The 12,615-nt window shown below is 40.7% G+C and overlaps 1 protein-coding gene across 1 annotated transcript in view; it reads right to left on the reverse strand.

Moving 5' to 3' along the window:
• Positions 1–1,548: 1,548 nt before the first annotated feature.
• Positions 1,549–12,615, reverse strand: part of LOC108702601 (probable phospholipid-transporting ATPase IIA) — a 46,484-nt gene continuing 35,417 nt past the window's right edge. The window contains exons 23-28 of the mRNA XM_018238180.2: positions 12,388–12,543; positions 7,861–7,925; positions 5,644–5,752; positions 5,432–5,489; positions 4,723–4,926; positions 1,549–2,943 (exon numbers count right to left, since the gene is read on the reverse strand). Of these exons, the coding sequence (XP_018093669.1) occupies positions 2,807–2,943; positions 4,723–4,926; positions 5,432–5,489; positions 5,644–5,752; positions 7,861–7,925; positions 12,388–12,543 (729 nt within the window). The 3' untranslated portion in view covers positions 1,549–2,806. The remainder of the gene's footprint in view (positions 2,944–4,722; positions 4,927–5,431; positions 5,490–5,643; positions 5,753–7,860; positions 7,926–12,387; positions 12,544–12,615) is intronic.

The raw sequence follows: 12,615 nt of genomic DNA on the forward strand, positions 1-12,615 counted from the left end.
ACCCATTGCAACCAATCAACAAGTAGCATTTCTAGGTAAGCTGTTTGAAGGCAAACTTCTGATTGGTTGCTACAGATTGATTTAATTTTATAAGCCAATATAAATAGTATATTCAAATATCAATATCAAATGCCAGCCTTGATTAATATAAAATTACTTTAAAATATATTAGGGATGCACCGAATCCAAGATTCGGTTTGGGCCTTTCTCAGCAGGATTCGGCCAAATCCTTTTGCCCGGCCGAACCTAATTTGCATATGCAGATTAGGGGTGGGGAGAAAAATTGTGTGACTTTTTGTCTCAAAACAAGGACGTACATTTTTTCCCCTTCCCATCGCTAATATGCATATGCAAATTAGGATTGAGTTCGGTATTCGGCCAAATCTTTAATGAAGGATTCTCGGGTTTGGGCAAATCCAAAATAGTGGATTCGGTGCATCCCTAGAATATATTATTAATATGTTGAAGGCAGTTGCATTCTATGACAACATGAATTTGGTCTTTGCTTTTAAAGGAGAAGGAAAGGCATTTTCTACTTGGGGGTGCCAAAAGTTAGGCACCCCCAAGTAAAAATACCTTTCCTTTCCTTCAAGGCCAAATAGCTTTGTCAGTCTACTGACAAACTCACCGGAATATGGACAGTAAAAACTGGCCAGGACAATGTACACCAACTTACCAGTAGACATGTTGGGTTCGGGTGCCATATCCCAAACTTTAAGCCAAAAGGAGTATCCCAACATAAAGTACTAACATGGACTTGTACTCCAGCTTGTGATTAAGGTGCCCCAGGGCATGAAACACAAATGCCTTATAATGTTAACCGAGTAAAAATGTTTGTACTCCTATCCTACGGCCTGTTCATTGGAGTTCTTGGAGCTTCAGTTGATTTTAGTGCTTTACAGTGCTTCACTCTCCTTGGCTGAAGGCTTAGGGCTTGACACCCAAACCCACAGTTTCTACTGGAGAGTCGTTGTACTTTCATAAGGAGTTTGTTGACAAACTTACATCTGATGAGTTTCCTTTTATAACTGCTGCTATAGGGAGTCAATAATCCCCTGCAGCGCTTGGCTGAAAGGCAAAGTACATCGAGCTGGGAAGCTTGTGGTTCTGGAGAAACAGGTGCTTTACCAGACATTCAGTAACCAGGGCTGGATTTCCAGTTCATGCGTCCTAGGCTGGCTACCCAGCACCATAAGAAGCATAAGAACATCCACTGGTTGTAGAAAACTCACCAAAGTAGATTGGCGGCCCAGGTGTTCCTGCCCCAGGCCCTCAGCTCAAGGAAGCGGACAATACGTACAAGAAGAATAAAAAGGTTTAGCGCACACAAGAAAGCCACATGTAGATCAGACAAAAAGTTGTTAGTTAAAAAGTAGAAAAATCTTTATTCAAACAATCATCTCAAGCCTTACGTATTTCGTGTCCCTCAGACACTTAATCATAGGCCTATGAATAAGTGCGTGAGGGACACGAAACGCGTAAGGCTGGAGATGATTGTTTAAAGATTTTTCTACTGTTTAACTAACAACTTTTTGTCTGATCTACATGTGGCTTTCTAGTGTGTCCTAAACCTTTTATTCTTCTTGTACTAATTACCCACTACCACTCATGACTGACAGTCCACCTGCTCCTGCCATTGCAGATGCGCCTGGGAAGCATGCCACCCCTAATATAATGCTGTTTTAGGTCCAGACATATCTTTAGCTTCCTTCTAACCAACCATGTCAATGCTAAATTATCTAAAGAAGCTCCATATTTATAAAGACTAAAAAAAATCTAGACCCAACACATAAAAAATGACTTTCAGTGTATCATGCAAATCTCCACAGCTTGGGGTGCCTGGGGCAGATTCAAGTATGGATCTACTCAAGTCCCATCAAAATTCCATGGTTGCTAAGTTAAATCAAGCCCTCGATATCCACAAACCTCTACTTATTCTAGCTGCTCATTGGTTGCTATGGGTAACTAGCCCCAGCTAAACAGTTGCCATTATTCTATACAACTACAAACTCTTTAAAGCCAACATGAATGTGTGGATCATTCACATTTCTATAATGATCAATTATTTCTCCAGCCCCTGGCCTGTTATTGCTGAATAACAAGACGACTGCATGGCTGTGCTATCTGCTGCACAGATTTTTAAGTAAAAGCTACTATCCCTTTTACACTTGTGAGATCTATATTGGTTAATCGAGTGGCATATTGTGTTACAATAGATTGCCAAAGTAATAAATTACTGCACATTAATATAATTGATAAAAAAAAGTTATTAGTTGTTGAATAGCATAATGTTCCCTTCCTCGCATTTAAGCTCCGGCAGCCAATGGAAACCCAAGGGAAATGTATCTCTATAAGGCCACCATGTATTTCAATGGATGATGGTCTTTAACTAGTGACATTTCCAAGGGTGTGGGGGGCTGTGAAATGTCAAAAAATTGGTTTAGTGTTCATCTTGTTCTATTTTTCACAAATATTTCCCTTCTCAGACATAAAGGATCACTGGAAGAATCGACACCAGAAACAATATAATGCTTAACAAGTCATGCCTCCAATTGATCAGCCAGAGTCTGAAGGCTTCGTTGAATGAGCTCCAGAAACAAATCCCTGGATCCTCTTCTTTCTTCTGAGAAGGAATGATTGTTTATCACTGACTGACCTTCTGTTCCAATGCCCAATATCCCTTTTGTTCATAAAAGCAGCATTGAATATCGGCTAACAGCACAATCCACACGATGATCCAACTAAGTTGGCAAATTATTCTTGACATATTCACTGTCCAACCGTTACAGTTTCGGCAGGAAAGAGTCTAGGATGTCAGCTTGGAGTAATTTGGAGGAGAGAATTTCCTTCTCAGATACTTGAGGACGTAGAGGGGCAGACAACTTACCAATGTGATGGAGGTCACTTTCCAGAGGAATGACAATGTAGCAATGAAGTAGACATCTATGAGCAACAAAATGAAATGTTCATTTTAGTTTAAGATCTTTTATGTACATTTTGGTCTTTTATGTACATTTTGGTCAATGGAAATCTTAATCTTACAACAAAAAGCTATAACTATATGGAAAGATTGGGGTAACAGTTACCCTGCTATAGTTCCAGGGGTACCCAGGGCACAAATAATCACTCACCCCAAATCTCCCCCTAACTGGCCTTCAGGCTGGGCCCCCTTAGCTCATAACAAGGTTACAGATATATAGAAACATTGGGGTAACAGTCACCCTGCTATAGTTCCAGGGGTACCCAGAGCACAAATAATCACTCACCCCAAATCTCCCCCTAACTGGCCTTCAGGCTGGACCCCCTTAGCTCATAACAAGGTTACAGATATATAGAAACATTGGGGTAAAAATCACCCTACTATAGTTTCAGGGGTACCCAGGTCACAAATAAGCACTCACCCCAAATCTTCCCTTAACTGGCCTTCAGACTGGGCCCCTTTAGCTCATAACAAGGTTACAGATATACAGAAACATTGGGATAACAGTCACCCTACTATAGTTTGAGGGGTACCCAGGGCACAAATAAGCACTCACCTCAAATCTCCACTTAACTGGCCTTCAGACTGGGCCCCTTTAGCTCATAACAAGGTTACAGATATATAGAAACATTGGGGTAACAGTCACCCTACTATAGTTTGAGGGGTACCCAGGGCACAAATAAGCACTCACCCCAAATCTCCGCCTAACTGACCTTCAGTCTGGGCCCCCTTAGCTCATAACAAGGTTACAGATATATAGAAACATTGGGGTAACAGTCACCCTGCTATAGTTCCAGGGGTACCCAGGGCACAAATAAGCACTCACCCCAAATCTCCCCCTAACTGGCCTTCAGACTGGGCCCCCTTAGCTCATAACAAGGTTACAGATATATAGAAACAATGGGGTAACAGTCACCCTGCTATGTAAACACGTAAATATAATGAACTTGTAAATGTCTTAATATAGAATTTACCCCGTTTTTGTCATTGTAGGCAGCACAATAATGAATATATCTGGAAGGTGGAAAGGCCACAAGCTATGAGAAGTACTGGTCAGTATATGTAGGGAGCATGTTCTTTTCCCATTGCCTTTGATGTCAGGAAGAGAAGGAACACCCCCTTTTCCCTAGCAGGATACACAGAATGTATTGTGTTGGGTCCCCCCCCCCTCAGGGCTGAAAACCTATCTATCCTGACAGCCTCTCATACAGTATCAAAGCTCTAGAATGATGTAGGGGTGACAGTTGAATGAACATGAAAAGAAGTTTTTGTACAAAAAATAAATACGGGAGATTTCCTCAATGAAGTGTAGGCATATTTAAAAAATAGTTTAACAAAGAATTATTGAAGAAGTTTAAAGGGGGGTCTATTGTATATTGAATTTATTTAAATCCTTTTTTTTAGATCCTTTGTATTTGTATTAAAGAATGTATTTTCATACAGATAAATTCTCAATTTAGGATGTGTGCCTCCCTGTGCAAGCAGACCATCCATAATATTTGATCCCTATCATGGCAGCACTTCTATATATTAAATATGCATCATTAGCTGGAAGAACGACAGAATGCATATTAAATATACTTATCGACACCCCTTAAGATTTCCGTTGAACCAGAAACCATGAAATTTTAACGTGTTGGAACATTAAATGCACTTACATTTCAATTAAAATTAATTTTTCACCATCCTAAAACAGGTCCCTGGCTGACATCTTGGTTCTGGTGGCCACAACGCCCACTTACCTATGAATTCATGCAAGAAGACCAAAGAGGCCACGTAGCAGGACAGACTGAGGAGCTCGGCTACCATCATTAACCAGTGCCACGTCTGGATGGTCAGGGCCACCATGAGAAGCTCTGTGAGGATTAGAGACGTGAAGGAAATCGCCACAATGTGGACAAACTCTGACTCGAACAGAAGTAACGCCCCATACATGATGATACTTCCTGCGAAGAACATAGTTGCGTTATTGTAAACAGAGAATGGTAAATTATTTTATCAGTCATCATACTTAACACACTATTGTAGAGACACTTCTCCATCTCTACAATAGTGTAGACACTTCTCCATCTCTACACTATTGTAGAGATGGAGAAGTGTCTTAGTATCTATAGCAGGACTGCCCAACTGTGAACCAAACAAAACCCTCCAAGCGATTTATATGGTCCCATGCCTGAAGGCACCATAAGTTTCCCTGTACCATATCAAAATTGTATTATAATATATTCCACTACATGTGGTTTATTTTGGTCCATCACAGTAGATGTTTCTAACAGACGGGAAACATCTGATGCAGTAATGGACTAGGAGCCACCTAGAATATGTGCTACTCAACCATGATGGCTTCACATTCCCTTGAAAAGAAAGTGCTGCTGGTCTACTGGCACCATTGATTAGCATTTGGATCACCAATCCAAGTGCCATAGCGCTTAGACCTAAACGGGTGCTTACCTTGATAGATACTGATCAAAACCCAAATGAGAAACGTTTTATATGACAAAGGTCGGCCCTGGAAAAAAGTTTGGAGAAAGAAATGTCAACTATAGGAATATGAAGGACCTTGAAGGACTATGCATATTAATGAACATAATTTAATATTCACTGTTTATTTACAGCCCTTTAACAAGTTCAGGGGTTGAGAATACTTTGAGGAACGCACTTACTTTGAGCAGGTCCTTATAGAGTTCTGGATACAACATCGCGACTTCTGATTTCACATCTTTATCCAAGACCAGAGAAAAAACTGGGAACATTGTATAGATTGTTGAATATCTGCAGGAATGCAAACAATATAGTCATAAATGTCACACAGTGTAGTGATTTTTTTTTTAAAACCATTTTGGTAATGAAAGACCAGAACGATACTACAAGTCTAAAAGTCAACTGAGCTCAACAGAACCATCTACATGAATAATATCCAATGGTCAAAGAAGTGTCTGCTCTAGGTCCTCACCCCAAAAACTGGGGATACTCACTACTGAGCTTGTTGTAACTTACTATAGAAATGACCTACCATGGTTTACAGATCATGTGTAATCCATTTTGACCGGCACCATGAACTCATTAGGAATAAAGGGCTGCAGTCAGATTATAGACTTGTGTTGACCGTGCAACTGAATACCTTAAAAAATTGTTTTGGGTTTTTACTTTGCCTAATGGGGATAGTCATGGCTATAAACTGTAGACACAGAATGTTGACTCAGTGATAAATCATAACATTGTTGATAAGTCATGCTGGATTTCAGCCCCATCTTTTTTTGTAAAAAAAAAAAAAAAGCAAAATGTATCAGCCTTAATTGTCCCTTTTGTTTGAGTCAACAGCAATGTACTTTACTTTTTTAACCCAAATCTGTCAAGAACCAACACAGTTAAAAGAAAGTTGGGCAAGTCAAGTACAAGATTTAGTAGCTACTCTCTGCTTGATATCCGTTATCCGGAAACCCGTTATCCAGAAAGATCCGAATTATGGAAAGCCTGTCACCCATAGACTCCATTTTACCCAAATAATCACATTTTTTAAAAATGATTTCCGTCTTCTCTGTAAGAACAGAACAGTACAGTAGCTTGTACTTGATCCCAACTAAGATGTAATTAATCCTTATTAGAAGCAAAACCAGCCTGTAACAGAATCTTGGTAGGTAGATCTGAACTCACAGGACACTAATCCCGGTTACCATGTATAGCACATTGAAAATAAAAAATAGTCCCAATTTCAGTCAATAGACTACTTCTTCCTGATTCAGTTCCCACAGTGCAGGAATCGTGCCTCAGACGGAGGAGTTGTTGGCCTCGCACCAATTCTCCACCCGTTTTACATCACACAGAGCCCCAGGAGGCCACCGATTTACAAAACTGTGCTGTAACCGTATTAAGTTGGGTGGCCTTGTTCTGAACTAACTTGTATAAAGGGTCGGCGAGGAAGGGTGGAATAAAGGCATTTGAAAATAGTAAGCAATTAATCTTCTAACTGCTTCCTTATTCCTTCCCTGTATGAAAATAGCAGAATTGGGATATGGGAATCCTTTGCACTTTCCGCAAACTTCTCGCAGGGCCTTCTAAGCAGGAAAAAAGGCCAATGTAATCTTTGCCCTTAAGGATCTTACAAACAGGCCCTGAATCCAGGCTGATTGTGAGAATAAAGATCAAATGTCTGGCCATATTCACCCCATAGGCTGCACCTGCCCCATTTGCCCCATTTCTGAGTACTGAGGAGACACTGACTTATAGGCTTATGGTACATGGTAGCGTCCTGCACGGGTCCATTTTTTGAAACACATACCCGACCCATACCGACAACCCGAACCCACAACCCGAAATTTGACCAGCATATTCCCACTACCCGACCCGCAATAGGCCAACTAACGTTCTGATCCAAGGGAAACGCAGAACCGGAAGGGACGTCACATTTGCTCGGAAGTGACATCACTCCAGTGCCGAATCTTCCCCAAAGAACCACAAGGTTGGGTGGGAGTAATCAAGCCCACACCTTTATTGGGTACCTAGCAGGGTTACCCATGGACTGACTGAACGGCCAAGGAATCAGGCACTTGTTGTCCGAAACCCGACCTCTTTGCAGGTATTCTGAGGGTACCCATCCCAAAGCAGGACTAGTAGATAGGACGACTACTGGTATTTCCCAAAGCCTAATTAACATTGTTATCCCCCCCCCCAAACTACACCCTGCCTAACTGCATCCCTTCCTATTGTGTAAATTAATTAAGACATAAAAGTGATAATACTGGTGTAGAAAAATTGTCACCTGCAAGTTAGGAGTGGCAAGTTAATTTTATATTTTCTTCTATGAGGAACTGGAGGCAGAATCAATCCCACTGGAACTCACAGTGCGTACAAGAGAAACAGTAGAGAATGAAAGTACTCACCCAATAATAAGGAATCCTTGGTACAACGGGACGGAGGCAAAGTAAAATACCGATGAGAAGACGGCCTGAGAAAAAAAAACATATAAGTCGTTATTTCATAAGAGATGTGTGTAGAAATGTCCCAGTCACAGTCCCTTAATACAAGTTGTTTGGCTCTTGGTGTGACACAGTATAATGTTATTCCCTACACTAATGATCTACAGAAGGAGGACAGTTAACATAGGACTGCACAGGCAACGGACTGAGGCACCTCTGGACATTTACAAACCAAGAACAGTTGGATTTAATCTCACAGATTCAATAAACTGGCTACTGAATACATTTAAAATTGTGTGGACTCCTTGATTATCAATCATGAATTATAAGGGATCATGTACCCCCTACTGTAAATGATAAGGATATTAGAAGTCACTGAGGGGTTCTGTGACCATATAAAGGCACAAGGCTGCAGGCTGAGTTATACAGGGAACTCTGAGTATCACTCATGTATTATAAGAGATAATGTACCCCCTACTGTAAGTGATAAGGAGATTAGAAGTCACTGAGGGGTTCTGTGACCATATAAAGGCACAAGGCTGAGTTATACAGGGAACTCTGAGTATCACTCATGTATTATAAGAGATAATGTACCCCCTACTGTAAATGATAAGGAGATTAGAAGTCACTGAAGGGTTCTGTGACCATATAAAGGCACAAGGCTGAGTTATACAGGGAACTCTGAGTATCACTCATGTATTATAAGGGATAATGTACCCCCTACTGTAAATGATAAGGATATTAGAAGTCACTGAGGGGTTCTGTGACCATATAAAGGCACAAGGCTGCAGGCTGAGTTATACAGGGAACTCTGAGTATCACTCATGTATTATAAGGGATAATGTACCCCCTACTGTAAATGATAAGGATATTAGAAGTCACTGAGGGGTCGTTCTGTGACTATATAAAGACACAAGGCTGCAGGCTGAGTTATACAGGGAACTCTGAGTATCACTCGTGTATTATAAGGGATAATGTACCCCCTACTGTAAATGATAAGGATATTAGAAGTCACTGAGGGGTTGTTCTGTGACCATATAAAGGCACAAGGCTGCAGGCTGAGTTATACAGGGAACTCTGAGTATCACTCATGTATTATAAGGGATAATGTACCCCCTACTGTAAATGATAAGGATATTAGAAGTCACTGAGGGGTTGTGCTGTGACTATATAAAGACACAAGGCTGCAGGCTGAGTTATATAGGTGGATCTCTGAGATACAGTACCTTATAATATCCTTAATATTAATCTACTGTAGATAATTTCATATTTTGTGAACACTATTCCTATGGTGTAACCAGTGACTCGTGCCCTTGCAGCCAAATTAAGTTTCTAAATCCATTAACCGTCTATCCTCTTCTTCCAGTCCCAAAAATCCTGACAGAGCAAAAGCTTTTAGGCAGGAAAAGAAGCAGACGGTTGCCTGTGCAATATATGGGACAACGGTGAGTTTATATGAGGTGACGGGGCTCGTTGTAGTAGAACAATGACCCGGGGTTAATGTTGACCCTCCAGAGAGGAAATATAAGATGGAAGTGTAAAGTATTGTATAGTACCAGTAATTCTGGATATCCTGTGTTGAATAATATGCCATAATTCATGGGCTGGAAAACTTCACATTCGGCATTTCAAACAAAACATTAAAAGCTGAGCAGAACAATTGCACAAAATATGAAATGTGTAAGTGTAAAGATGACGGATGGAGCAGCAGTTGTATAATGGAGAAGAGGCCATTAGAAGTATTGGCTACATGTTGCAAGTGACCCATCATTTAAATCTGTAGATCTAATCTGTCTCTCTATCTAGCACAGAAAAATGTAATTCTTTACCACCCGCTTAAAATGGTTGCCCATTCCTATTAAAATTGATTGATGGTGGATGGTGGCCATGAGCCAAATTTGAATGTAAAAAAAATTTGGAGCATGCAAAAAGTTCCTGGGTTGCTAAATAAGTGCTGTGATTGGCTATTTGGTAGCACCTATGTCGACTGGCAGGAGGAGACTCTATTTGACAGTACACCTGGTTTTTATACAACCAAGACCTGCTTCTAAGGCTGGAATTCAAAAATAAGCTCCTGCTTTAAGGCCACTGGGAGCAACATCCAATAGGTTGGTGACCTGTTGCTTGTGAGTCACTGGTTGGGGATCACTGGCCTAGGGGGTCCCCCTGCTTACCAGTGGGAATGGGTCTGAGACAGTTATATCCCTGACCAGGCCCGGACTGGCAATCTGTGGGTTCTGGCAAATGCCAGAAGGGCTGCTATAAGGTCCCATAGAAAGTCAGTATTTAGTGGGCTGATGGGGGCTGTTTGGGCCTCTATGTGGGCTGGTTGGGCCTCTGTGTACCTGAAATGCCAGGGCCTATTTAAATTCTCAGTCCGGACCTGCCCCTCACAGGTAAATTAATGGAAGCAAATCTAATATGATCCAGATAACCAAATGGAAGGAAAGCTGCCCATGATTAGTAAAATGTGATTCACTGATTCTAGATTGTAAACAGGAGACCTTAACAGCATTTAATTTGGAAATTTTTCATTTTTTAAAATAATTAGGATTTAAAGGAGAACTAAAGAAGAACTAAAGGAGAACTAAACCCTAAATATGAATATGGCTAAAAATGCCATATTTTATATAGTGAACTTATTGCACGAGGCTAAAGTTTCAGCTTGTCAATAGCAGCAATGATCCAGGACTTCAAACTTGTCACAGGGGGTCACCAACTTGGAAAGTGTCTGTGACACTCACATGCTCAGTGGGCTCTGATTGGCTGTTGAGAAGCTAAGCTTAGGGCTCGTCACTAATTATCCAGCAGAAAATGAGCTTCCCCTGTAATATAAGCTGATGCTACAGGTTTGCTGATTATTAAATTCTGATGCTAATTGCACTGGTTTCTGTGCTGCCATGTAGTAATTATGTGTATTAATTACTAATCAGCCTTATATTGTGACATTTCTATTCTATGTGTACTGTATATTGTGAGTGGGTCCCTAAGCTCAGTAAGTGACAGTAGCACAGAGCATGTGCAGTGAATCAGCAGAAAAGAAAATGGGGAGCTACTGGGGCATCTTCGGAGACTCAGGTCTTCCCTGCTAAAGGGCTGTGGTTGCCTTGGGCTGGTACAAATATACAACATTTCTTTAGTCAGGCTTCAACTTCTTTAGTCAGGCTTCATTTCTCCTTTAAGAAAACCTACATTTTTAAATATTTTTTATTTTTAGTTAACATAACTTTATGTCAATCAACAATGCTTTGATTCCTAACATCCTAACAATATGAATCCTACTATTTAGCCCTAGGAAGGAAAAAGATATAACGCCATAAGGGATAGAACCGATGAAACTAGATCGCCCTCTACTGGCACTGAATAATCCCTACATGGGTCAAACAGCAGCAAATATAGTTCTGCAGCCTAATTTAGAAACCAGTTACAGCCACTGTTGTGGCCAGGACGTAGCATTTGTTTTTACTTTACTGGTAAATAGTCACAATACCAAAGAAAGGTTTATTTTTAAGGCCCACATATAAGGAATACCCAATTCTAGTTTCGAAAAGGCCACCTTTAAAGTAAACTTTAAACACACTTTAATGTGTTAAATGTGCCGAGCCGGTGGGCTTGTTTAGCTTGTTTGCCATTGTTTGAAGAAGAAAGTTATTTCCTTCTATTAAACTCTCTGAGTCACTGCACAAAGCTTCTGTCACCACTTCAATTGTGCCGTTTCCTTCTGTTTACAAACTTGGCCTTTTGAGAATATTTGCAAATTGCTTACCCCCACAAAATTCACTCATTTCTATTCTTTTTCTTGATCTTGAAATGCCCCACAAGAGAAAAAAAGGCCGATAATGACATAGCTTGGCCCTTAAATCACTAGACTGTGACTCATGGAATGACTGGGTTTCATTACGCATAACACTAAGAGGAGACAGATTGTTGTGTCCCCAGAACATTCCTTCTCTGTATATTTGTATTTATACATATGGGAAGGAGGTGCCATATTGTTTCCCTTAGACAGTACAGTATGAGGGTATAGCTTATTGTGTGCCCAGAACATTCCTTCTCTGTATATTTGTATTTATACATATGGGAAGGAGGTGCCATATTGTTTCCCTTAGACAGTACAGTATGAGGGTATAGCTTATTGTGTGCCCAGAACATTCCTTCTCTGTATATTTGTATTTATACATATGGGAAGGAGGTGCCATATTGTTTCCCTTAGACAGTACAGTATGAGGGTATAGCTTATTGTGTGCCCAGAACATTCCTTCTCTGTATATTTGTATTTATACATATGGGAAGGAGGTGCCATATTGTTTCCCTTAGACAGTACAGTATGAGGGTATAGCTTATTGTGTGCCCAGAACATTCCTTCTCTGTATATTTGTATTTATACATATGGGAAGGAGGTGCCATATTGTTTCCCTTAGACAGTACAATATGAGGGTATAGTTTATTGTGTATTTATATGAATGGGAAAGAGCTGCCATACTGACAAACCTGCATTGTACTGATGCACAGGCTCCTGTGAATGACAAACTGGCTCAGTCCTGCTGATCTCTTGTAGCTGTTGCGTCCGTGCACCATGAGCAGCCTGCCCAAATGCTTAAACTGCGTGACGGAGAAATCGGCAGCTAGAGATGCCTGCTTCCCTTCCTGAAACCCAAAGTAAACGTATTCTGTTGAGATCACTGTTCCCATCGCTTCCTTCATACATAGTCTAATCCA

Source organism: Xenopus laevis, chromosome 9_10S (assembly GCF_017654675.1).
Source record: "Xenopus laevis strain J_2021 chromosome 9_10S, Xenopus_laevis_v10.1, whole genome shotgun sequence".
NCBI classification, from domain to species: Eukaryota; Metazoa; Chordata; class Amphibia; order Anura; family Pipidae; genus Xenopus; species Xenopus laevis.